This window comes from Heterodontus francisci, chromosome 47, assembly GCF_036365525.1.
Source record: "Heterodontus francisci isolate sHetFra1 chromosome 47, sHetFra1.hap1, whole genome shotgun sequence".
Classification (NCBI taxonomy): domain Eukaryota; kingdom Metazoa; phylum Chordata; class Chondrichthyes; order Heterodontiformes; family Heterodontidae; genus Heterodontus; species Heterodontus francisci.
In genome coordinates this window covers 1,748,317-1,775,729 of record NC_090417.1, presented here as the reverse complement: position 1 = coordinate 1,775,729, position 27,413 = coordinate 1,748,317, and the positions used below count along the sequence as shown (strand labels likewise).

General features: G+C 38.9%; 1 protein-coding gene across 4 annotated transcripts in view; it reads right to left on the bottom strand.

The window, feature by feature from the left end:
- Nucleotides 1–794: 794 nt before the first annotated feature.
- LOC137357048 (cytotoxic granule associated RNA binding protein TIA1-like) overlaps nt 795–27,413 on the bottom strand; it is a 43,246-nt gene continuing 16,627 nt past the window's right edge. For 2 of the 4 annotated variants that reach the window (XM_068023012.1, XM_068023014.1), the window contains exons 3-13: nt 27,004–27,099; nt 24,601–24,655; nt 23,345–23,374; nt 23,063–23,150; nt 12,985–13,060; nt 11,491–11,599; nt 10,996–11,091; nt 9,472–9,556; nt 5,893–6,016; nt 4,863–5,014; nt 795–4,116 (exon numbers count right to left, since the gene is read on the bottom strand). In XM_068023012.1, coding sequence (XP_067879113.1) covers nt 3,993–4,116; nt 4,863–5,014; nt 5,893–6,016; nt 9,472–9,556; nt 10,996–11,091; nt 11,491–11,599; nt 12,985–13,060; nt 23,063–23,150; nt 23,345–23,374; nt 24,601–24,655; nt 27,004–27,099 — 1,035 coding nt within the window. In that variant the 3' untranslated portion in view covers nt 795–3,992. Of the gene's footprint in view, nt 4,117–4,862; nt 5,015–5,892; nt 6,017–9,471; nt 9,557–10,995; nt 11,092–11,490; nt 11,600–12,984; nt 13,061–23,062; nt 23,151–23,344; nt 23,375–24,600; nt 24,656–25,315; nt 25,417–27,003; nt 27,100–27,413 lie in introns of those variants that run through there. The other 2 variants (XM_068023015.1, XM_068023013.1) reach the window with 2 other exon arrangements.

The window sequence follows — 27,413 nt, the reverse complement described above, 5'->3', positions numbered from 1 at the left end:
GGGTTTGAATTTCAGCAAGCTTCAATTTACCAAGAATGGCGAGATTAATTTTTCCATCTTAATCCATAAAATTTTATAAAGTAGGTACAAGAAAAGGCTCAGTTAGGGACCAAATCAGTTAACTTCTCAGATTAATTACTGAGACTTTGATGAAATGTTACTCATTTATCTCTATCTGTATATATTGCAAGTCAAGAAGATACCTTGGGTTTATCCACGAGTGTGCTGCGTTGCGCTCCTTTATGGTGAAAACTGGTCCGCACCAATGTGTATTAAGGTGATAACAGTGCATGTGGTCTTTAAAATGAGGAAATGTGTCATTATCACAAAACATTTGACAGACCATGTTTATCAATGTATCTCCATCACTCTTTGCTACTGTGTTTTAGTTGAACATTTGGGCTGCATAGCAATATTGTGGATTAAAGGAAACAGCTGTAGGTAGCACAGCACTCACTGGATTGGTGACATTTTCTGTTGAAGGCAAATTAATGCAAGCCAAAGTTAATTTTCTAAAGGAAGCAACAGCAAAATCACTGCTGTCAAAGTATCCCAAACAAGCAGTGTGAACGCTTAAAACAGAACCCTGAATCAATTGCGTGTGCAATGTACTTCTTCCTTAACAAGGCTTAGTGTGAATTGGCACAAATGTGCATACAAGCATTCATACAATTCATTATCAAAGCAAGCAATGACCACTTTTGACAATCCTCAAGTACACTTCTTGTTCAGTAAAGATAACAAAACTAAGCAGAAAGTGTTATAAATAGCTGTGATTAAACAGAATGAAGGAGTTCAGTATGATGGCCCAATGACCGTTTTTATTTATTGACCGTTAATAACTGCTACAGTTATAATACCAACAAGGCCGTGCAGTTAACAAACCCGAATGCAAGTCAATTGGTCCTTCACAAACCTAGTTCATGTGATTTTTGCCTGGAATAGAATTCCCCTGAGGTGAAGATTTTTTTTCAAATGCTGATGCAGTTTAAACAAAAAGTAGAGACTTTATCCCTTTTCTTATGGCCGGTATAGACTGCATTCAATTTCCCCACTCCTATCTGAAAACGTAAGTATTGCTCACTCCAGAAAGTTAATCTGCCACCCAAACCTGTGATGACTTCAGGGAGGCTGTTCGGTGGGACTATTCCATCCCTCTCCCCCAGAATACAGCACTAGATCTAGGAGAAAGTTGCACATAAAGAGTCTTATCCCATGACAAAATATCATCTGAAACTTTTTCTTGTGCTCTCTTAACTGATGGAGCATGTGTACAAGCTGGAGACTTTTTGTGGGGAATTGGAGTGACATTGAAACAAATACCATCATCTTTGGAAATACCTCTGTTCAATTTGTTTCAACTGCCTCAACATCCAATGAACCTCAAAACAGTTGGAGGCAAATGTAAAAGTTCCACATCAAATATTTAATCAAATGACAGCACAGTATTAATTGGAATTGACGTCAGTTTCCAAGTGCCAGCCCTTGTAGGTTAACAAAAGGGATACAGTCTCCAGTGCTTTCTAGCTCAGGACTTCAAAACAAAATGATCCAGCAGTTTTGAAAGATTAATCTGCAGTGCATCAGTCCACTCCAAAAAGACAATTTACTTGAACTCCTGGGGTTGGGCCAACCAATTATGCATTTTGGTAACTAAATGCAGCATCTATTATGAAAAACAAACCTTGCCAAACAATCCAATAAAAAATACATTAACCCATTTTAAAATTGGTTAAGTGTGCATATAGTGCATCTGGCAAGAATTTGCTCACAAGTCATCTGAAAGTAAGACACAGATGACCCAGATACTATTTCTTTCGACCAGTACACAGGTGGAGTTGTCAAGCTAACAGTTTTCAAAAAGAAAAAAAAAACACTTTCACATTTGATTTACTGCTGTAACCACAAGTATTCTACAGAAGAGGATTAGAATGACCAGATCCTACGTGCACAGTACACTAACCATGCCTGCACCAAATGACTTAATGACGTCAGTTGTCTCCATTTTGTCAAATAAAATGTTCTAAAATCAGTTGGATTGGCACAGCCTTATTTGACCCTTTGATCCAGAAGCCCAGGCAAACGTTACAATCACATTAAGACGATATTGAAGAAAGCTTGTGAGGTTAGCAGTCTTCCTGATTTCCAGAAAAGAATCTCAGCTGGAAGGACCTGCAAGGCAATTGTGCTGCCTGGGAGACAATTGGTGGGAAAACATGAATACTCCCCAATAATCCTGGGACAGAGCATTTTAAAACCAATGTGCAACTGATATGCAATAAAATACATTTACAGTACCTCTTATGCATATGTAGCCAATATTGCGAGCATAGCTGATCATTTACACTAGAAAACTACATCATTCTGGACACCTTCTGAAGAGACACATCAAGAGATTTTTTTTTTGAAATTCTTTACGAGGTGCTCCAAATAGCAACTTAGCCAAGAACAGACAAAACATATCAACTGTGGCAGATGGACTCGCTGCATGGTTTGGGCACCCCCTGCCCATGGAGCAGAACCCAAAACCATCTGGTTAAGAAGCCAGTGCTGAGACTGCCGTGATGGCATATCACAGACAGTATGTAAATTTTGTCCCCCCCTCTCCAAATTACCATTCGCATACGCAGGCTGTTATTTTGGTTCGAGATGCACAATAATCCCCAACAGTAAACTGCAGCCTTCTTAAGACACTGCTGTTAACCTCCCAAGTGTTAACAAGACAACACTCAAGTCAGTAGTCAACTACGACAGTGAACTTGATTCCTACCATCAGCCTCTTGAAATCATCAAAAACACACAAAAAAAAACAGCCAAAAATAGGGTTTTACCAAAAAAGTTGCCTTGTGTTAACAGTGGAGGTTGTGTATATTTTAATCATCTTTACATGCAGATTGCATAACCTGGCAAAACAGGTAATGTCCCCTTAAAACTGAGTGCATCAGGACTTAGACTGCACCCACCCCACCTACCATTTGGCAGAAATTGCGCCAGTTTTTTTTTTGCCAGTAGCTACATTTTAGTTTTATATAAAAAGATGAAAGTGTATTCATTTTAAAATGGAAACCCAAATTCAGATCCTGGGAGCAAGCAGATACCCTAAACTGTCTTACAGTCAAGTTATGCTTCACCTACACATCTGGAAATTTCACTTTTCACCAGTTCCTGATGATAATGCTCTGCAGTACCAAGGAGAACACCATTGTTATTTGTACTGCCAAGACCAGGGAATTGTCCTCCCAGAAGATGTGCTTCAGATGACACTGGGAGAGCAGCTAGAATCCAAGTCAACACTCAGAAGTGCTTTGTCTACAACATCACTAAGTTTTTACTTGGTTTCTTTAATGAAATGATTAAAATACTACTTCAAAATAACAAAAAGAACACAAACATTTTACTATATTATTTCATTGCTTTAAACTATGCTGTGTACATGCTGAGAGCTCAAGGGACTCGACATTTTTTCCATGTTCCAAAGGATCATTTCTCTTTGAACAACCTCCTACATTTACAAAGTATGGCCTTGTACAATAGAAATGTGGAAAACATACGATTAATAAATTTTACAGTTTGAAATCAAATTTGTGGAATGCAAAACTAAACTGCCCAGTATCGGTATAGAAACACAGCATCTAATATTGTGCAATGTGTCTGCCTCATTTTATAAAAGTGGCAGCGTTACTTAGAAATCCCTGCTTTTGTTTATTCTTTCCAATGGCCATAGGAAATGGATTTTAAATTTTTTGAAACATCTCAAAGAAAACTGGACACAAAAATTGGCAGACATCCAGCATCTTTAGACAGAAGCTTGGATGAGACAAATTTCCATGATTTCTGAAATGAATTGCTTTCCTTTTAAAATAAATACAACGCAGTTGACATCTTTCATTGATCTGGCTTTGAAAAAAAAAACATCTAAGTAAACAAAGGCTTGACGTGTCCGCTGTGGCAGGAAACCACTGGCTATAGGTAGGAAGAAGAGTCCTTTCAGCTCACTGGGTTTGGTAGCCTGCCATGCCAAAACCTGCTTGGTTGGCTATCACACTAGGACTTTGACCTTGTGCAGGTTGGACTCCATAGTTAGCACCCATCCACGCGGCAGTGGACGGTGTCTGACTGTGAAAGAAAAACAAAAACAAAAATTAGCTGGAGGCAACAAAAAATGATTGCATTTGTGTATTGAATAACAAATAGTAACAGGAAGGGCCACCTTCCAACTCCACCCTCCCAAGGCAGCCACAAAGTGTTGATATATATTGAACCATTATAAACCAAAAGGGCTCCATTTTTCAAAATGCTGAAATAATAATTGAACCAGTTGTTTCAAATTACCAAGTATAAAATAAAACATGGCCCAGTTTTTTCCTGAATGATCACACAGGAATCCATGTGCTTCTTTATAAAGACTGAGTTCTTTTGCTGGCAGTAGGAGGCATTGGTGCATTTTTATTCATGCAAAATTTAGGAGTGCGTTTGGGAGAAAAGAGTTGATTTTGATATGAGAACAATTATTTATTCTGGTCATATTTTAAAACAAATCAAGACTCTGATTTGATTTTGTTTCAAATCTTGTTACTCTTTGTCTTTAGATCCCTCCCATACAATGCCTCAGTTGCCATTGCTCTCGAGGCCACCATTGGAAGCACAAGAACAGTCACAGCCAAAGCTAGGGACTCGGACACATACCCATCTCTGTTGTGTGCTAAACTTCTACTCTTTCACCAACTCTAATTAATCTTTCTCAAAAGAAAAAAAACTCCTCGTGAAAACTACTCACTTTTAGTCCGGTTAATAGAATTGGTTGATAAACATGCAACAATCCATGTAAATAAATACAACAAAAATAACATGCATCGTCTTACTCCATTCTGAATCCTTGTTGGTTCCAAGCTTGCCCATAAACTCCGTATGGTGGCATTTGCCAGCCATTAGGCATATACTGGCCAAATTGTTGAGTATTTCCATACCACTGGCCAAACTGGCTCCATGGCTGAGCGTAGCCCATCTGATTTTGCTGAAAAACAAAAAGGGAATGGGAGGGGGCAGGAGACGCATGATGCTAATATTTTTCTGAGAACAGTCCAAGAAATTTACAAAAGCAGTTTATGTTTCGAATAAAATTGCAGAAGCATGCATTTCACAATAGAAAAGTTCCAGATTTGACCTGTGACACCAGAGTACGAATTCTCCACAAATCCTCCCCTGTTCTAAACTTAAATTGTCAAGGTCAATTCCATAAAACTCCACCCCCATTACATTCATTTCTAACTGCATCCCAACATGCCACTGAAATCAGACTACGGGAAGCTCCATTGCAATACTGTCCCCATAGATTAACAAAAGAAAAAAAAAATCAGTCCATATGCTATACAAACCCTTCATAAATTTCATGCATAGTTTTACTCCCATATTCTATAATGAAAACAAAACAACGCCTCATCTTCCTTTCCCCATCCTTCCTAGTGTTGAACAAAAATAACTTCATTTTCAGACTTATTTGCTCCCTGCTCAGTTGAACACCTGCTCAGACTACAAAGTTTTCAGCTGTTCAAGCCTCAAGGCAGAGGATATTAATTTGACTGTGACTAAAACCAACAGTTCAATTTGTTTAATGCTCTTCTGAATAAGGCACTGACTGCTTGACAAGATAACTCATGTGTGGCCCAACAAAGTGGTGCTGCCCAAAACAAGTTCTTGACAGTATCTTGAGTTAACAGAAAACATCACACTTTTAACTTGGTGGCTGTTGTCTCTCAAATTACAAATATATCCAAATAAAAACAGCTTCACAAAATATTAGATGGTGACTCAATTTCCACGGAAAGTCGAGCATTTGCCAGATACTAATTTGATTTATAACAGTTAGAAAGAAATTCTCTGATTTCAACTCACTTGTTGAAATTGGCCCATTCCGTCAGGTGTTTCCTTCCCCCAGTAGCATTTGACAATGTGTCCTTCTATGGTGGTTCCATTAACTGAGACAATAGCATGTGCAGCACTTTCATGTGATGAAAAACTAAGAAAAAAACAAAAAAATCTTGAATACTGAGTAAGATTGAATTATTCCATCTTCCGTAGTACAACTATTACAGACTGTGTTTTACACGTGGGACACATGGAGTCAGTAAGCAGGATAATGGTAGGACATGTGTCTCAAGAATGTTGACTATACAACTGCCAACAAGAGGTCGAAAGTAGATTTTGTATTTTGTTGGTCAATAACTGTCCAACATTGGCCGTGTGACCAACTTAATTAATTCTTTAAAAAAAGGGAAGCTCACTGCTTTTTTTTTTAAAACCATCAAACCTGATAGAGCCCAGCTTCTCAAATTACATTGTTAAACCAGCTTTGACATTTTCATATGCTGGTTTATAAAATAGTGCCAACAATGAGTTGCTAAGACAGCGATGATATTTATCCAAATTCTTGTCAGTGTAAAAAGCTTGATTTAAAAATTATACTGGATCACGACAGGACTGATGACATTCAAGTTGCTTCAGAAATCGCTCGTTACTATTTGTAGAATTTTCTTTCTAAAATGCTTCAACCAATAAATTAACCATTAGCTATGAGATTCTTATGCAGTATGCAAGTGTGCAATTGATGGTGTTTGTATCTGGTACGCAAGTGTTGGATTGTCAACTGTACCTTGCTTGAATATATAAGTGATATAAAAGATATGAATGGTGAAGAATAAGTGATACTTTTCTACATATGGCATAAGCAATGTAGTCATGCAGTCAATACTAAGTCTCAGGTATCAATTCTTTTTGCCACACTTGATATTTAATTTGCACGCAAGTATTAAGTTATTCACTGGGGTTATAAATTAAACCTTCTGAATGACAGATCAGAGACACCACCACCCCAAATGGCGAAAAATGATCCCTTCAAAACAGACGGGGGTCCATTCTTTGCACTCACACTGTACACTTCATAATTTCTTGGACATCACTGTATCAAATATGCAGAAAGTATTTAATGAGAACTCAAAAAGGAAATTGTGCAGCCAAAGCAATGAATCATTTTTTTAAAATAAGAAAATGCAGCAACTCAAAACAGACGATTTACAGAAGGTGAACAGTCCCTAGATATAAACAGCTTGGACAAAGGAACCAGCAAGATTAGTCACCACTGGAACAATGATACCACAATAGCCATAACAACACAATTTCCCATTGGTCTTAACCCCTTTTCCATTGAATTATTTGGACTGTCACAGGTAACTGAATCACGGTTGCAATAAGGTGACGAAGAATCTTGCCAAGTTTTCAGTTCATCAGGGTACCTCTAATGAGGTAAAGTGCAATGATGGCTCCGCAGTTAAATAACTGAACTAAGTATAGCTCTTCAGAGCTAGTGGCAAAATCCCCTTTCAGCATTGCTTGAAGCAGACTCATTATCCAAAATATCACAACCCATCCAACATCTGTTCTACAAAAAAAGAAACTACGTCAAACAGCGGACTCATTCACACAAAGTCTCGCCTGTGAAGCACCTTTAACGGAGAACATCTCAAGGCGCTTAACAGGAGCTTTATAGAACAAATTGTGGCATTAAGCCACTTACGCAGATATTAAGACAGATGACCAAAAGTTTAGGAGGCAAGTTTTGAGGAGTGCCTTAAAAGGAATATAGAGAGGTGCAAAAGCATGGGTAGGTTTAGGGATGGAATTCCAGAATTTTAGTTGAACATATGGCTGCCAATGGTTTGAGAGATAAAAACCGGGGATGCGCAAGAGGCCAGAATTGGAGGCGCGCAGATATCTTTCAGGGCGAGGCCATGCGGGGATTTTAAAGCAAAGATGGCAATTAAAGGGGGGGGGGGAAAAAAGAGGTGTTGCTTAATCAGGAGCCAATGTAGGTCAGGGAATGCAGGAGCGATGGGTGAACGGGACTTGCTATCACTAAGGACACAGGCAAGAGCTTTGGATGACCTTAAATTTATGGAGGGTGGAAGATGGGAGGCCAGCCAGGAGTACATTAGAATGACCAAGTTTAGAGGTAATAAAAGCACAGATGAGGGTTTCTGCAGCAGATGCGCTGAGGCAGGTGCTGAGTTGGGCGATGTTACAGAAGTGGAAACAGGCGGTCTTATCAATTGCGTGGATGTAGTTGGAAGCTCATCGAGGTCAAATAGGAAACCAACTTGTGGACAGTCTGGTTCAATCTCAGACAGTTGAATGGGAGAGGAAGAGAGTCGACATTTCGGGAACAGAGCACGTAGCAGAAACAGAAGGCACATGGGCGGCACAGTGGCAAGCACCGCAGCCTCACAGCTCCAGAGACCCGGGTTCGATTCTGGGTACTGCCTGTGCGGAGTTTGCAAGTTCTCCCTGTGTCTGCGTGGGTTTCCTCCGGGTGCTCCGGTTTCCTCCCACATGCCAAAGACTTGCAGGTTGATAGGTTAATTGGCCATTATAAATTGCCCCTAGTATAGGTAGGTGGTAGGGAAATATATAGGGAAGGTGGGGATGTGATAGGAATATGGGATTAGTGTAGGATTAGTATAAATGGGTGGTTGATGGTCGGCACAGACTCGGTGGGCCGAAGGGCCTGTTTCAGTGCTGTATCTCTAAACAATGGCTTTGGTTTTCCTGATATTTTAGTGCAGGAAATTTCTGCTCATTCCGCACTGCATGTCGGACAAAGCCTGACAATTTGGAGATGGGGACGGGCCGAGACAGATGGTGGTGAGGTAGCGCTGAGTGTGGTCAGAGTAAATGTGTAAACTGATGCTATGTTTTCAGATGATGTCACAGACATGTAAATGACTAATATGAGGGTGCCAAGGATAGAACTTTGGCAGACATCAGAGTTTACCATGTGGGAAGCAAATCTATTGCAGATGATTTTCTGGCTATGACTGGATAGATAAAAATGGAACAAGGTGATGCAGACCCAGCTGGACAACAATGTAGAAGCACTGGAGGAGGATGGTGTGGTCAATCCTGCCAAAGGCTGCAACAGATCGAGAAGGATGAGGCAGGATAGTTAACCTTCATCACAGTGGCTCTGACAAGAGCTGTTTCAGCAGGGTGGAAACCTGATTGGAGGCATTCAAACATGGAGATCTGGGAAAAATGGACATAGATTTGGGAGTTGACAGCACTTTCAAGGACTTGAGAGGAGTGGACAAGAAAGAACCCATGGAATCTAAGACGACCAAGGAGTGCTGTATCCCGGCCAACATTTCTCCTTCAACCAACATAAAAAGTAGTTAACTGGTCTCACTCAAAAATAAGTCTCACTATTGTTTGTCTGAGCTTGCTGCATTTGAACTGACCGATATGGTTGCCGACATGAGCAACACTTGAAAGTAATTCACTTTACAGAAGCAGTTTGGGAGGTTCTGATAGACATGATAACATGCAATATGAATACAAGTTTGTTCGCTCTCTTCTGTTCTTATTTCTCAAGGAATTGAAAAATCAACTCCAAATGTTAATTATTCAAAGATTGAAACATACCGTACAAATGAATATCCTTTCTCAGGAAACACTCTGATCTCCATGATCTGTCCAAAGGGCGAAAATGTCTGGCGCATAAGTTGCTCTAAAAGACACATATTCATGTTTAATATATTTAACTGAAACTTCTGCAATAGATTAAGGGTTTAATGAGAGTATTGTACATCAAAAATACTGGTCATACTGACAAGGACACAGGCCACCCCAAATCATACTTTTTTGTGTTTGAATACAACTTGGGTATGAGTTATGATAGATACATAACAGTTTAAGAGTTTTCTGTTAAAACAGAACAGTCAAACAACAGTATTTAGAGCTTTGTTGTAAATACAGAAACTTTCATAATTTATCAGACAGGATTTACTGCATTAGGAAGTAACAAAGAAAATTTTTGTTTCCAAGCCACCCATCATTTACATCCATCATGTCAGAAGATTCAGATCAAGGCCCATGGAGCTTAAGGTAGATGAGCTTCAAGATTGGAGTACGGTACTATGTTGGATAGCAGCTTTTTACCTCGGAGATTCAAGCTTGAATCACCAGCTCAGATTGACTGGATGCAAGTTTTCTATTTTTATTTTCTTTAAGGGTCCACCATAGAAAGAGCTTGGACAGTCCGAAATGGGCATGCACAGTTTGGGCACTCTGTGGAAGACTGCTCATCAGTATTAAAATGGTACATGGGGGTGGGGAATAGAAGAATTTCACAAGGAAGTAGCAGTATATGCTTTTAGTTTATATTCTGTGACACACTGTTAAGCAGAGAGCACTTTACTCTACATATAGAATCAGAATCATTTACAGCAATCTGTGCTGTCGCTGATTTGGGACTGCCTGATGCCGACACTTGACATTTCATTTACCAACACCTCTCAGCTTTATCAGCCCAAAAATAAAAAATGAACAGGGAACAGCAAATGAGCCACGAAGTGATTTAGCAGTCAGTGGAAGGTAACAATCATTGAAAGGAAAACAGTTGCTGATGACAGTAAGCTTTTCTGTCTTCTTATTGAAACAATTCAAAGTGTATTCTAGGTGTTTCAAGAAATATAGTTAAATGTGCTGTTACTACTAGTAGATGACAAGCATAAAGGTGATTAATAGCATTTCAAGGGAACTGGACCAATTAAGTGGGTGGATTAAGGAATGGCAGACATACTTTAATGCTGATAAAGGTAATGCAATGCACGTGTACATACTAATGGGATACACATAAAAAAAAATGGAAATTGCTCCATAATAAAAGAGAATTCAAGTGACGAAGTGGGTATTGTTTTGCTTTTAGAATGTAGGCACAACTAGTTTTATTGCCCACTGATCATTTCTTTAAGTTGATGGTTGTGAACTTGCTGCTTGCAGTCCTTGTGGGTGTCGATGTGTGAAGTGTACATCATTTACCAGGATGAAACATATCAAGCAGCTTCCATGGCAAAGTTTTGCAGATGATCTTTCTAAGCCATCACTGCAGCTTCTCCCCACAACAGCCACACAGTTAAAACTCAAATTTCAGATATTAAGTATTACCTGTAAGTCCAACCGCTATGCCACCGCAATAGACAGTACAGTTGCTGGGACTGGACTGATTGACAACTTCCTCATAGGAGAGCTGTTTGGTATTTGCTGCAAAGGAAAAATATGCACCGGTCAAAAGAAAAAAAGATACGGCCACGGATGGCTGTAGATTTTGTTAGTTTTCTTTGAAACTCTGTTCTTCTGATATTCACAAAATAAGCCTGGAAAGGAGGGTACTTGGAATTTCACACATGCTGTCACGACAATTTACTTTATTCTAAAAAATGTTGGAGCCCCCCCCTGATTTCCCATAAAGCATCACCATTAAACACATTAAAATTAAACTCATATCCACGGCCTTCTGGTTAAGATGCACAAGTGCTGCGAACTGAGGGCAAGCTGCATTATCAGGGCAGTATTGATTGCAAAACTCATACTTCTTGACGTTATATGGAATACAACCACTTGCTCTTGCTGTTTCTCCAATATGTTGCTTACTGAACTTACGCTCTGATGTACTTTTTGGGGCAGGCGGCTTGCGGGTTGCCCAATTTGTTCGGATCTGCCTTCCTCCAAGCCACTGCCCTCCCATCTGTTGAATGGCATTTTCAGCGTCCTGTGATTTGAAATAATAAAATAGAAACAAATTGTTAAATTCCAGAAAGCTCGTTATGAAACAATAATGCTGGACCTTCTATTTACTCAGATTCACATTTATTGTGCGGAGGAAAAGGAATAACAAACATGTAGCTCCTCACTCAAAACCCTCCACTCGTCTCAGCAAATGTCTGCTTCTAAGTGCTCAATTAATACTCTTTACCTGCATATAATCAAACCATTGACAATTAACAGAGCAACACAAGTCTTCAGCAACTGGATGAAAGAGTCAAAATGTTCATTAACAAATATAAAAAGGCTTTTAGCAATGGACACGAGTAGCTGCTCCTCGTAAAACTTGAGCCATCTGACAAGGTACTGCTTCTCCAATTCCTCCATTTTCCTGCACTATGTGCTAATTTCCAACCAAGAGACTAGCCTATTTACCCATCATAAGCCTTTTCCAATACAGGTCATCCGTCAAAATCTAGTCCCTTTTCTTTCTGTGGGAAGGTATTCTGCCACTGTTTGGCACCTCAAACAGAACTGGGACCTTTATAACATCTTCACTGCAATAAAAATCCCAAAATGTTTCATAGAGGTGAAAAAGTACACAGACAGCGACCACTGGTGAGAGAGATACCAAAAGCAAGATCAAAGCGTTCGGTTTCAGTGAGACTTATGAAAGCTGGAGGGAGAGCATCACAAACGTCAGTCAAAAAGTGTTCACGGCTCTGCCATTGAAGATGGAGCCAGAACGAGCAAAGGAGGCATGTTGGAATAAAGGTGCACAGATAGGGAGGGCTGAGCAATAATAATCCACATATGCATATTTAAGATGCCACGGCAGAGGGCAACAACCACTTGATATTTACAGTAGCTTGTCATCGAGTCACACAGCACAGAAGCAGGCCCTTCGGCCCATCGTGTCAGTGTCGGCCATCAAGCACCAATCTATTCTAATCCCATTTTCCAGCACTTGGCCCGTAGCCTTGTACGCTATGGCATTTCAAGGGCTCATCTAAATACTTCTTAAAAGTTTGAGGGTACCTGCCTCTATCACCCCTTCAGGCAGTGTGTTCCAGATTCCAACCACCCACTGGGTGAAAAAAAAAGTTTCCTCAAATCCCCTCCAAACCTCATGCCCCTTACCTTAAATCTACGCCCCCTGGTTACTGACACTGCTGCAAAGGGAAAAAGTTTCTTCCTATCTACCCTATCTATGCCCCTCATAATTTTGTATGTGCATTTCTCTGTTCAGTTCACACTCGGACATACACCTCGCATCTGTTATTTCTTTAGACAAATTGAACATTTGGGATTTAAAAGTGTTCATTAGCCGACAAAGTGACTGCTCTCATCTGTGTGTAATTATTTACCCAATATGAATATTCATTTACTTACCCACTTATTGTAGAAGGACACAAAGCCATACCCTTTGGATTTTCCAGTTGCCAAATCTTTGACCACTCTAGCATCGCTGGAAACATAAATAAGACATAATGAACGAACAGGTTTCTTGCTGGAGTAAGCCTACTGTAGAGAATAAAAGACAGGAACCACACACATACTGCTTATTGTCAATTCATCACGTCTCACCTTTGATAAAGGGACCACTTATTGCAAGAGCGCCATATTCTACAAAGCACCTTTCTCCCTCTCCGCTATAAAATGTACTAAGTCTTCATCTGCTAGTTTACTACAACTTGATTTGCTAATTCAGTTATAAACAGCATTGTTAACTTTAATGTGGTAAACATGCAAACTGTAGCTGAGCTGGCTAATTTTCTTACAGAATTTATTTTCTTTTTAAAAACTATTGAAATAGTTTGTAAGTTCATTCATTAAAAAAAAGTAAAACGTCTGCTAGGCATGGTCAAAGCAGCTATTCCTAGTGGTATGAGTCACCAGGCCAAATCAAAAAGAAAAAAAAAACATTGTAGATTGCAAGATTAATTGAATGGCTTTCCTTAACCATGCACATTACTTAGTACTTGTTGCCAACAAGTTTTCTATCTATTCTTAAAAATACAGTATATGAAATAGAAAAAAAACTAGAAAAATAAAAAATAGGAATTAAAAGGCATACATCGCCTGTTAACAATTCTTTTAGTTTCTCGGTAGGGTGAATTCGTTACCCCTTTTTGGACTGTGGGCAGCTGTAAATTTTGAGAAATTGAGATTTTCAGAAACGGTTGCAATATTCAGAAAAAGTGAAAACACTAATAAGACACTGTACTTCCAAAAGTGTTAACAGAACTACGCAGACTAGCCATCAATTTACGAAAAGTGCATTATATACAGACAGGATCAGATCACTAAAGAATTGATCGAGAACTATTTTAAGCACAATAGAAAAAAAAAACAAAGTCAATTATATCTGTATACAAAGACAAAAGGAAATAAGAAATCTACAACTGAGTGAACGATTATCCACTGTGACAGTCCCTTGCAGTTAGCCATGGAAATCCTGTCCATTCTTCAGAGACATTCTGTAAAATAACCAGAGCCCTATTATTTGAAATTGATTCAGAACCCAACTGTGGTGTATCTTCCTTTCCCCAATTATGTGGTTTGTCTAGTATAAAATGTTTCTTAGGCAATTTGTTAACTCAAAAATAACTTTGTAAAATGCTTTAAAGAAATCTATTGTTAGGATGAATAAAGTGCTGTTTTTACCTTCAGGTGTGAATGCTTTACTAACATCTATGGTATGCTCCTGTATAAAAATGCATTTGCAGTCCACGTTTAACATGAGATTACCATGCAACCGCACGTGAAAATACCAACTCTGTGTGGATCAAGAGTAGAGGACACAAACGGTCTGTGAGGACATGTGCTGTTCAATCTGGTATGAGTACTTGGTTTTCACTGCTCCAATCATTTTAAACCAGCTGTTTGGAAGATTCACCCTGAAACAAGCCAGGTATTGGCTGCCTTATGTTGGCCCACATAGATCGGATTTTATCCAAAATACCCCAAAAATGTCAACAGTACCATCAGGCACACATATTTTTATGACGTTGTGAAGCAGCGACTAAGTTGCAACATGTGCTTTTCTGTAATTTTTTTTCACAAAATGTCTCAACTTGAGAAAACTAAGAAGAATTCTAGATACTTTTTCATCAATTCCTAGGTTAGATTTCCAATGCCATACATAGTCCCCAAGCAAGAGGTGCATGTCTGCTCTGCTCCCAAGTCCTCAATAACTCGCAAACCATCTCACAAAAGGCACTTCCCAGCAACCCAGGGAGATTTCCAATCCAACCAAAAAACATCTCCCTTCCACTTGACATCCACCAACTATCATGACAAGATTGGAAACTCGCTGCTGTACTGGATATTCTAGCAGAAAGTTGCAGACAACATTGCAGATCAGTGCCACGAACATTATTTGAAACAGTAACTGAAGAAAACCACCCGAAGCTCAGAGTTGGTAGTCACAAATCATGATTTAAATATTAAACATTTCACAGTGTGGTGCTCACTTCATTTGTTATTGTTGTGATGATACACAATAGACAGAAGCTCAGCTTTCTGTTGAACAGGTTGCGCAAAACTTGAGACTGCATACTGAGCTGCCCTGGCTGAAAGCTTTGATCCATTAACAACCAAAGCTAATGCCAAAAAACCAATAAGGAACAGGCTAAACCTAACCAACAGTAACTTTGCTGGAAAGATACTATGTGCTTCTGGACCACATCCATGTAGCTCAACAAACAAGACCAAAACAAAAACCATAAGGTCTCCTCAAATTGAAACGGATGAAGGTTTAACATTAGAAAAATCATATCTTGAAGCCAAGACTGTAATGCTGTTCTAGATGTTAACATGATTAAGAATCAACAACTTGTACCTTCTATATGGAAAAGACAGACAGCATTCTGCAAACAACTGATTAGAATGCAGGACGAGAGGAATACATTAAAATTCCCAGAGCCTTTTGATCATTGGAAGATTATTTCATGCATCAAAAACATACCCTTTGCAAGAACACCTTCAAAACATTCAACATAAATATACAAAGATCAGTTTTTCATTTTAGAAACACATCTATCTTCAACCAAGCTTTCAAGTAAAAGTAGGCTTTGTAAGGAAGCTAGAAGATTCTCCACTTCCCCCTCCCCCTACCAAACAAATCGACACAAGTTGTCAAGTTTTACTGCCTGAACAAGTTGCGACAGGTTTCACTTCATCACACAGATGGTTTAAAAGGTTCTGTTGTTTGGGTATAGATGGAAGATTGCAGATTCAACTCTGCACACCACTCAGAAGGCGATGTACCCCATGGAGATTTAAGTACTAAAAAGTTACCTATCTGGATGAAATGCAACTCAACAGTATGCAAATGAACCAGTCACATTTGTGGCTTTTGTTGCACTAACATCTGATACATGGCTTCAATGGGTGACCAAATGCCATCGAGATAAATAAACTTCAGACATGAATTAACAAGGATATCATGGCAATGAAGACATGAATCCATTGATTACAACATTTTAAATAAAGGGGATTTACACAGAATTTCCTTGTTAAACTTGAAACTCCTATACAATGCATCCTGCCAACCAGGAGAGGCAAAACAATAGAAAAATATAAATGCTATATTGATCATGTACAGTCATTAAAAACTTATATCTATATAGTGCCTTTAACGTAATAAAACTTCCCAAAGCGCGACAAAAGAGCATTATCAAACAAAAGGACACAGAAATATTAGGTCAGATGACCAAATGCTTGGTCAAAGAGGTAGGCTTTTAAAGGAGGAAAGCAATTTCGAGAGCTGGAGAGATGTCAAGAGGGAAATACAGACCTTCGGGCACAGCTGCTGAAACAGTGGAGTGGTTAAAATGGGGGATGTTCAAGAGGCCAGAATTGGAGAAGCACAAATATCTCAGGAGGATTGTGGGGCTGGAGGAGAGTACAGAGATAGGGATAGGCGAGGCCATAGAGAGAGATTTGAAAACAAGGATGAGAATTTTTTTCTTTTTTACAATTAAGGTATTGCTTGACCGGGACCAATGGAGGTCAGCGAGCAGCCTCCTTCTGTGCTGTAAAATGACTGGATGGCTCCATCACTAGGTGTGACTAAGAGTTTTTGGATGACCTCAAATTTACAGCGGGGAGATTGTGGGAGGCCAGTCACGTGCGCGCTTGAATGGTCAAATCTCATAACAAAGGCATGAATGAGCACGTATTGTTGATTTAGTTAAAAAGAGTTATGCTGTCCCTACACAACTGTACTGATGAGTTAAACACCAATAGCACTGTTGTCAGTCACCATTTTCTATAAAAATGGACAGTAGTGTTAAGCTTAACACAGGGCAGGACACAAGTTTATGACTGCGCGTTTACAGAGTCATTTACCACACAGTGGCACCAGCAGCCAGCTACTGACTCAGTCGCAAATGATTCATGGTGCACGAAAGAAAGCCTCAAGGCGCCCTTTTTAAGCCATTCCCCGCCCAAATACACTACTTCTACTGGCTCCCCTTTTATCTATCCTGCTCGGCCCATCCTCAAAGAACTCTAAAATCTGTCAAACATGACTCCTTTACATAGAACCTTGTTGACTCTGCTTGATTGCATTATGAGAAAATGTCCTGCTACTACTTCCTTAATAATGAATTACAGCATTTTTTTTTTTAAACCATCTCTTGCCTTCTGTCTCCCCTCCTTTCTTGAATAGGGAGTTACATTTGCAGTTTTCCAATCTGCTTGGACCTTTCCAGAATCTAGGGAATTTTGGAAGATTACAACCAAAGCATGCACTATCTCTACAGCCGCTTCTTTTAAGAACCTAGGATGCAGGCCATCAGGTCCAGGGACTTGTCAGCCTTTAGCCCACTAGTTGACTCTAGCGATAATGATTTTTTAAAGTTCCTCCCTCCCTTTTGCCTCCTGATTTTCTACTATTATTGGGATGCTTTTAGTGTTTTCTACCGTGAAGACAGATACAAAATGTTTCCTTATTTCGCATTATAAACTCCCCATTCTCATCTTCCAAGAGGCCAAAATTTACTTTATGCTGCTGGTCCAGTAAAGTTCCTTGTCAATCATGACCCCCAATGTTGATGGTGGGGGATTCAGTGATTATGCTGTTGAACATCAAGATAAGGTAGTTAAACTCTCTTGTTGGAGGTGGTCACTGCCTGGCACTTGCGTGCCATTATGTTACTTGTCACTTAACAGCCCAAGCCTGAATGTTGCCCAGATCTTGCCACACACATGGGCACAAACTGCTTATCTGAGGAGTTGCGAATGGAAATGAACACTGTGTAGTGAACATCCCCACTTCTGACCTTATGATGGAAGAAATGTCATTCATGAAGCAGCACAAGATGGTTGGGCCTAGGACACTGCCCTGAGGAGCTCTGACAGCTATGCCCTGCAGCTAAGATGACTTGTCTCTAGCCAACACAACTATCTTTGTTTGTTTGTGCTAGATATGACTCCAGCCAATGGAGAGTTTTCCGATTCCTATTGACTTCAATTTTACTAGGGCTCCTTGATGCAACACTCTGTCAAATGCTGCCAAAATGTCAAGGGCAGTCACTACCTTGACCTATGGAATTCGGACCAAGGCTGCAATGAGGTCTGGAGCTGAGTAACCCTGGCGTAACCCAAACTGAGCATCAGTGAGCAGGTTATTGCAGAGTAAGTGCCACTTGATAACATTGTTGATGGCACTTTCCATAACTTGGCTGACAATTGAGTAGACTGATGGGGTGGTTAACTTCTGGTTTGGATTTGTCCTGCTTTTTCGGAACAAGACATACCTGGGCAATTTTCCAATTTGCCTGCCAGTGTTGTAGCTTACTGAAACAGCTTGGCTGGAAGCACAGCTAGTTCTACTGCACGTCTTCAGCACTATAGCTGGGATGTTGGCAGGACCCATAGTCGTTGCAGTATCTGTTCCCAGCCTTTTCTTGATGTCATGTGGAGTGAATTTAATCAGCTGAAGACTGGTTCTGTGATGGTGAGGAACTTAGAAAGTGGCAGAGATGGATCATCAGCTAATTCAGATAGTTGCAAATGCTTCAGCCTTGTCTTTTGCATTCAGTTGCTGGGGTTCCACCATCATTGAGGATGGAGATGTTCCCAGAGCCTCCTCCTCCCGTTAGTGGTTTAATTGCCCACCAGAATTCATGACGAGATGCGGCAGATCTGCCGAGCTTTGTTCTGATCTGTTGGTTATGGGATTGCTTAGCCCTGATCACAGCATGCTGCTTCTGTTTGCAGCATGCATGTAGTCCTGTGCTGTAGGTTCATCAGGTTGGCACCTCCATTTTAGTTATGCTTGTTGCTGCTCCAGTCATGCTCATCTGCACTCCTTACTGATCCAGGGTTTCTCCCCTGACTTGGTAGTAATGGTAGAGTGAGGGATATGCCAGGCCATGAGGTTGCAAATTGTGGTGTTATACAATTTTGCTGCTGCTGGACGAAAGCCCAGTTTTGAGCTGCATCGATCCTATTTCGTATGGTGGTAGTACCACACAACAGGATGAAAGGTATCCTCAGTGTGAAGATGGGACTCCACAAAGTTGATAAGGTTGTGAAAAAGAACCTCACGTCCAAATTTATAAGGTTATTTAAAAAAGCATTGGGTTACTTGGGTCTATCAATAGTGAAATGAAATATAAAAAGAGAAAGAGAGAGATCATGCTGGAACTTCATGTATCACTGGTTGGACGTCAGCTGGAGTACTGTGGACAATTCTGAGCATCACACCAGAAAAGACATAAAGGCCTTAACAAGGGTACAGAGGAAAAGTTAGGACTGTTCTCCTTGGAACAGAGAAGGTTAAGAGTTGGCCTAATAGAGATTTTCAAGATGAACAGTTTTGATACAGTAGACAGAAAAAATATCCTCTCTGGTGAGTGAGTCAATAACTATCGGACGTGGATTCAAAAATAATTGGAAATAAGATTTAAAGGGAGATGAGAAATTTTTCACTCAGTTGTCGAGATCGGGAAAGCTCTACCTAAGAGAGGTGGTAGAAGCGGATTCCATAAACAATTTTAAAAGGGGAATTGGATAGGTACTTGAGGATGAGGGTTAATGAATATACGTGGAGGCGAGATTAAGCACGACTGCTCTTTCCAAGAGCTAGCAAAGGCCCGGAGGGCTGAATGGTCGCCTTCTGTACTGCAAATTTCTATGATTCTAAGTATCAGCATTTCTTATAGAAAGTGGTATTCTAACCTGTCACCACACTATCCTTAAGGCAACATTAAGAAGCTTACTAAAAAAAAAAAATTCATGAAAAATTGCCCAAGAAACATCGAAATTATTGAGCCCGGATGATCGACTTATGCAAAATGCTGTTAAAACTTTGAGCAATGAAAATGAACTATATTGTACTTACCTGAACAGAAATCTTGAAAACAAAAGGTTTAGAAGAATACAAAGTAACAGGTATAGTGTTATATTTAACAAGGAAAATGTATCTTAAAGGGGAACAAAAATCAGACTTTTCATGCAACACAAGACACACTGTAATAGGTGCTGCTTCCCTGAGGCAATACGGTTTTAACTTTTGTGCGACAGAATCAAACCAATAATGTTTCGCATCAAGTATTAACCCCAAGTTAAAAAAACAGCAAGAGAATTTATATCTTCTGAAATTGACAATTCCAATTTCTGAAAAGCAGCTGAGCTGCTACGTCACACACTACCTGTGATTTTGCAAAATACAATACACAGAAAATAATCTTTGTTCATTTTAACACTTCACTAATTATCACCTAATAATGGTCCCTTGACTGGTCATAGGGAAACTCAGCAGGATACAAAGAACACACTGCCAACATGTCAAAAAAGGGACTGTACTCAGGCTTACTACGAAAGAACTAACATCTTTCACAATTAGGATGCCCCAAAATGTTTTTGTGGCTTTTTTGAAGTATAATCGCTCTTGCAATGAAGGGTAACACAGCAGCCAATTTGCCCAAAGCAGGGTCCCACAAACAGCAATCAGATAAATGATCAAACCACCTCTTTTAGTGATGTTGTAAATATTATCCAGAACACTGGGGGAACTCCTCTGCTTTCCTTCGAAAAATGCGGTGGGTTCCTTTATGTCCACCTGAGAGGGCAGACGTCTCATCCTTCAGATGGGTTGAACAGTTGTGTTAAATAGTTCAGAATACAAGTCTACATTGAAAATGTGATTGCTAATTGCTTATTTTAAAGAAGTTCTATGTGCTAGATTCAAAAGTAATTTACACTGTAAATCAAGGTCCTCCGGAAACTACATCAAGACTACATCAACCCACTTTATTTGGATACTGAACATCCTAACAGGGAGAATTTTTAGATTCTAAACGGTCACTTCTAACATTCCAAAATATTCCAACACACTGAACTATAGTCTTCATATGCAGAATTTTAAGTTACTCCTGGAGGAGTAAACCCACAGACCAGAAGCCCCTGACAACTATATATTAACACAACTAAGAGCCCAACACAAATTTTTTGCCAAGTCTGGAGTTGGGACACGAAGCAAAATTCCAGCTTACTGCAATGATTGCTAAGTTCCAAAGTTTTATCAAGTCGTACACACTGATCCAAGAAACTAAGAGCACTGGCTTGTTTGATTCTTGTTGCAAAAATATTAGAGGTTAAACTTTCCCTTTAGCACTAAAATGATTAAAACATTACACACGTTTACAGTTTGACTAACAGAAAACATTAAATTATCCTAGAAATCTAACCTAATAACCATCTTCTCCACCTCTCGTGCAGTGAATTTTTTCAAGTAATTTGCTTTCTTGAAAATTTCTATCCCTTTGCTCCCCCTTGGGAAACGCTGAATTCCCCGAGTAAAAACAGGGACAGTTGTTTCTTCAGTTCACTTGTTGGTGAGCATCTGGTGTGACTTTGCTTCCTTTGTCAAAGAACTAAAATTGCACGGATACAGGGAAAGAGCTGGGGAGTGGGACTTAACTGGATTGCTCTTCCAAGGAGCCAGCACAGACTCAATGGTCTTAATGACCCCTTTCTGTGCAATATGATAGTATGATTTTATTCTTATGGGGAAGAAGCGAGCCTGCAACATCTCCTGTTCTCTCCCCCTCAGCAGAACAGCTCGTGATCCAGAACAATGGAGAATTTGGGCCGTTAGCCTATGGCTTCCTATTGGTTCTAGCTGCAATAGTTTACTCAAGGTAAAGGCTTTTGCAACATTAAGAAACTTGCAACTATCGATTAAACAGAACATTTCAAAGAAATTACTCCAGGACTTAATTAAAAGAAATTGTAGGGGACCTCAGAATACAATATTTAATGAAAAAACTTGAGTAAAGGTACTCTTTAATAGATAACAATTTACACAAACTTTTAAAAAAAAATTGAGATTTAAGGCTTTTCAACACACAACTGGATTAATGTATAGTATAAATGACTGATACTTTAAAGGGTTTCAAGTTACCAGGGTTTACTTTGGTAAAAATCAATGAAGAACAAGCATTTAATGGCTGGTGATAGCTGGATGAAGAAACAATTATTGAAATGGTATTGAAGGATTTCAATACAGCTGATCCTCAGCTAGCCTGGATCACCTAAATTTTCAGCAAAAGTTATTCTCTATCTGTTGCAACAGAATTATATAAATTATTCTGTGAAACAGAAAATCTAGCAAAATTCACTGTGATACACTTAAATAGCAAAAGAGCTACAGAAACTATTAAAAGAAAGATTGTCTCCTTCTCAAGTGAAAAGAGTTGTCACATCCTTGTTCGAGTCAAAGAAAAAGTCCTTATAAATGGATCTTTAAATTCTACACTAATTGAAAACAATTCAGTTAGCCAACTGCATTCAAGTTTTCATAAAAATAAGCATGACGTTTTCACGTCAGCATCTTTGCATGGATAATAGTAACTAAATTGAAGGAAAAGCTCTCAACAACTCAAGTGGGCCCTTTCACTATTTTGTATTCTCACGTCAGAATAGAATTTAGCTTGAAAAACTGTTCATAATCTTAGTGCAATTGGCATTTTTGAAACTGCAGAATAAAGAGATGTTAATTTAAAGAAGTTCACAGTTCCAACCACTGTTTTCAGCTGCAGAGTTTTAAGTTTAACTCCAGAATGGTTATTAATGAAGATTACATACGCAGTCAAATTCAAAACATTATGTGCAAACCAAGCGTATATGCACAAAGTGCTGTATTCTACTGCTGAGGTGGGTGAATCAAGACTGCATGCTTACTTAGAAGAATAATGCAGCGTTTTTCAATTCACTCAGATTTAACATGAAGTTTTCAAGAAAGCAAAAAATGTCTCCTTTTCTGAAACCCTTACCCTGTACCAATCCACAAATACAAATACACCCATCTGGATTTAAAAGGTTTCTGATCATAGTGCAGATGTCACTACACTACACTCAGACAGAAACACTGAAATTATCAAGAACTAGTGCTTTAACCATAAACATCTTAAAGCCCACAGTGTAAAAAAGGAACACACCAAGATATACTTACGATATTCTTCCAAATGGTGCAAAAGCTGCTTTTATATCTTCTGTGGTGATTTCTGGACTCAAGTCGCCAACAAATACATGGAAATGATCTGTTGAACATTGGAAACAATTTATTTTCAATTTTAAAAAATAGCAGATGAAGCTAAAATTGTAAAACTTGTCAAAGGGCAACTGCCCTGCAGATAGAGGATTTAACAATATTTCAGTGGCATTAGAATTACACACTGACAAAAACAACAGAGCAAAATGCACAAAGATGCTAGAATATGTAAATTATTCCAACCTCTAAAGGTTCTTCCCTTGAAGGCCTGATCTGCAAAAATAAGTCTTGTTATTTGCTGACAGTAGACCAAAAAGAGCTAAAAACGTAACAATGCACAATGAGATTAGTCCATTTTGAGATGATTCTCGGCAAATACAATTTTTTAAAAAGGCAGATTTGAAAATAAATGAAAATCCTAATTCAGTTTTTGCACCAGATGTTTTACAATTGGTTCTGATTATGTGCTCAATATGGACACCTGATAATTAAACTATCATCTCTGCAATCAGAAAGAATATACTAATGATCTAGCTTGCCAACATTGTAGACTTTGATTTTTATAATGCACCTGGATTCAACTATTACTTCATACTTGAAAATTATTTTGCAGACCATAACAATCAGCAAGGATACTTTTCAAAGAAGCTGCTTTCCTCTAAAACTGGGTTAGACATGATGCTTCATTGTGATAATGTACTGTATTTACAAGTCTATGACTTAATTTTAGAAAGTACATGTGCAAGAATGACACCGCAATGCATATATGGAATGCCTAACTGCACAATTAACTGCAGGTGGATATAATGGTTCTTAAAATACATAAATTACAGACCTTGTTGAGGTCTTAAACCGACATCTCTCTAACTCTAAACTAACCCTGTTAATTCTAACAGGGTAAGCTTCTGTGCTTGCTTGGTGAAATGAGCATTTCCTGACTGGGAAAAGCCATCTTTCTTGAAACCTACCAAGGAGTGGAATTGTTGAGATCCATAATGCCAGGAGTTGCAGGAGCAGGCACCAGCATGTCATATTAAGAAAAAAAATTCCATCCCTTTCAGTGACGTACCTTAGATTTCAGATTTGTACATCAATGAAATGACCCACTCATGAATAGAAAAGGTCAGGCAGCTTGCAATGACTTGATGAAACACCTTGACTTTTAAATGTTATCTTGAAACTGTCAAGGTCTGTAACTATAGCTCCAGGATATCTCTCATTTGAGTTTCTTTAACATTATACATTACTAGCGAATAGAATGTTATACACACCAGTTCATTCCAATCAAGTTTTGTGCTTTAAATTATAACTGGTATTTTAACTTCCAGCTGCCTTGACTTCGAAATGAGAATGACACAAAAGTGTTTAAAAAACACAAATTGACAAAATACTATAAAACTGAGAGAGGCTGCACCCTCCAAATGTTTTACAAAATGCCTACTGCACTGGTCAAATGAACTTCAGTTTCAAAAGGAAAATGTTTTAAGTGTAATACTTACTACTTGTGTCTTTCTTTTGGCTACTTGGAGTTGTTGCCCAGTTCACTTTAACTTCCTAAATTTTTTTCAGAGATTAGAATAAAATACATTAGCCCAATTTTATTCAATGCAGCATTATACACTCAAAAGTTTAGCCTGCACTCAGTGTCCCTATTTATTGTACTTGTTATCTCACTAAGTGGTTAAATACTTAAAGACAGATTCTAAAATTGAGTTGCCACCCTCTTTACATTTCACCGAAATGTGGCCACCTATAATTGGTGGATTTAATCCACAATGCCTGTTTTGGAAACAATATTTAGGCAGTAATCTGAACATACAGCAGCAGCTAGTCTACAGTGCATTGCAAAGCTAATGTTAACTGAGCAGTTAGATTAATAATAAATGACTGAAATAAACAAATCACAATAAACATCACATATATACAGCATGACCTACATTTTATTTTACAAAGCTGGCAGTCATCAGGATTCTGGTCTATTATCATTATCAATTGGGCTGATAGTGGCAATCAATGTAGCCAATTTTATTTAAACATTCATGTGAGGGCACCATTGTGTGACAGACGATGGAGACACAGTACTGAGGGTCCTGTACACAGAATACATGGGCAGCAGCAATTCCATCAACAGGCTGATAGGATGTGATAAACCACTAGCATACAAAATTTTTTTTTGTACATTGTATTTATCACAATTAGAAAGTTTTTCCTTACTGTTTTGTGGTGTGTAGCTGAATGCAATTGGGAGACTGAAGAAGCAGGATGTGGGACAAAGGACATTACAGCTAACTGTGACACCTCAACCTGAAGACATAACATCATAGGACAGGCATTAAGGTATTTTCAGGTTTATTTGTTACATAGGATGCATTATAAAGTGGCTTGTTAGATACTTTTTACAGTTTAGGCATGTGTACAGTAGTTGATATATTCACAGCTAGTTTTGCTAGTTGCTGCAACTGCCAACAAGTATCACCTTCCAAGTTGAAGATGCAGCATGACAAGTCAAATTTACACTTGTACACTAAAGCATCAATCTCACTTAATTTTTGCTATCGATTAAACACATTTGTTGTTTCACTGGCGTCTAAAAGAAGCACTCCACACTCCCTTTTGGTTTGCATGCAGATCTCATTAATGGTCCTTTCACTTGGAATTGAACTACCACTGTCAATAGCACTGGATTTATTCTATACTGTGCAAGAATGCAGAGAACAGAGTCTGAGCACAGCACAGCAACTGCTGAAAGGTTTGCATTTTGGACACCAAGTTGACCACCTCCTCCACATACACCGAGACCATTGGAATTTTCACTTTCTCCCCCAGATTTTCAGCATTCACATTTATCTATTCACCACCGCAAAGCAACATTTCACTTCAGCAAGCCCCTTGTGACACCTTCAGCAATCTGAACAGTGAGGCTTTACTTGAAACATTTTACATTTAGTCAATTGAACAGGTTGGCATAGTTGACAGCAACAGCAGTACTACATACAGCAAACAAGGGAAGAATCTATCTTGGGTGTTAAAGATGAAGAGTATTTATGAATAATGTTGGACACAACTCTATTCACAATAGGGAAAAAGATGCCAGACGGACTTCCAGTCACGTGACTGAAACTACCCAGCAGTTCATTGTCTTGTATTCAAGACAACCCACCAATGGCAGTGGTCACTGAATGACAGTCCCAATTCTGGAATAAGGACTCAGAATTGAATCTGCACACACCAAAATCATGTTGCCTTTAGTCTTCGAAATAACTCAAAATAAGTTCAAATTTTACTTTCCTGTTACTTAACCTTAAGAGCATCAGTTTTAATTCATGGAAAATTTCTAGTCCAAAATGTGCTTTTGCTTTCTGTATTTTCATTCAAATTTTATTTTTCAGTGTACATTTCAAAAAAAGTCAATTGTTATTTCACTTCTCACACATACTAAGAAATTTATTCTTGAATGGCAACAAACTTCATTCATTATTTCAACTTCCAAAACTTGTTTCGAGAGATTAGACCACTGTTTCAATCCTGATTACAATTAGTTGTCATTTATTTTGAAAGTCAATTCCAATTTTCACCACTCATTTTCCTTGGAAACATTATTGGCTCAGAGTGGCTATACAGCAACATTTCCGTATAACTCATTTTGTTTTATAGATGACTGCAGAATTGAGGTTATGTGGGAATTGGTGGTATAAAAGTAGTCGCTTAAGAAACCTTAAGAAAGATTGAACTATGACACGCTTGCAATTTGAAGAAGAAATTAAGTCACTTGTGACTGGAATGCCATAACAAATGGTGCCACAGTATTTTTTTCTTAAACAGCAGAGCAAATGCAAGTGGCAATTCACATGCACACATTCCCTTCCAATTACAACTCACCATTACACTAGGTGGTAACTTACCTTACCCATAATTTTCCGCCCATTCATAGCTGCTAATGCTGCTGCTGCATGCCGGTGCTCATAGAACTCCACAAAGCAATATGGATCATTGCCAGTCTGTTAGAAGAGCAAAACAAAAGCAGATTGATTCTTTCAAGAGGGGTTTTGCAAGGTGGGGGAAGTGGTCGGGGTGTTGGGAAAACTAAAACAGATCTCAAAAGCGCTGTGATTTCAGAAGTTACAAGAAAATCGATGTGGCATAAACCGAACCAAATAAGCCTAAAACTCTGGCAAATCATTAAATTGTTCATTTCGCCAATGCTCTTTTGAATATGTCTTGCAGAGCACGGCTGCAATCATAGCCATTATTCTTCTGCAAGCAAGTGTTAGCATGCGCTGGCCGAGAGGCTCGACACAGCCTAGCTGGACTG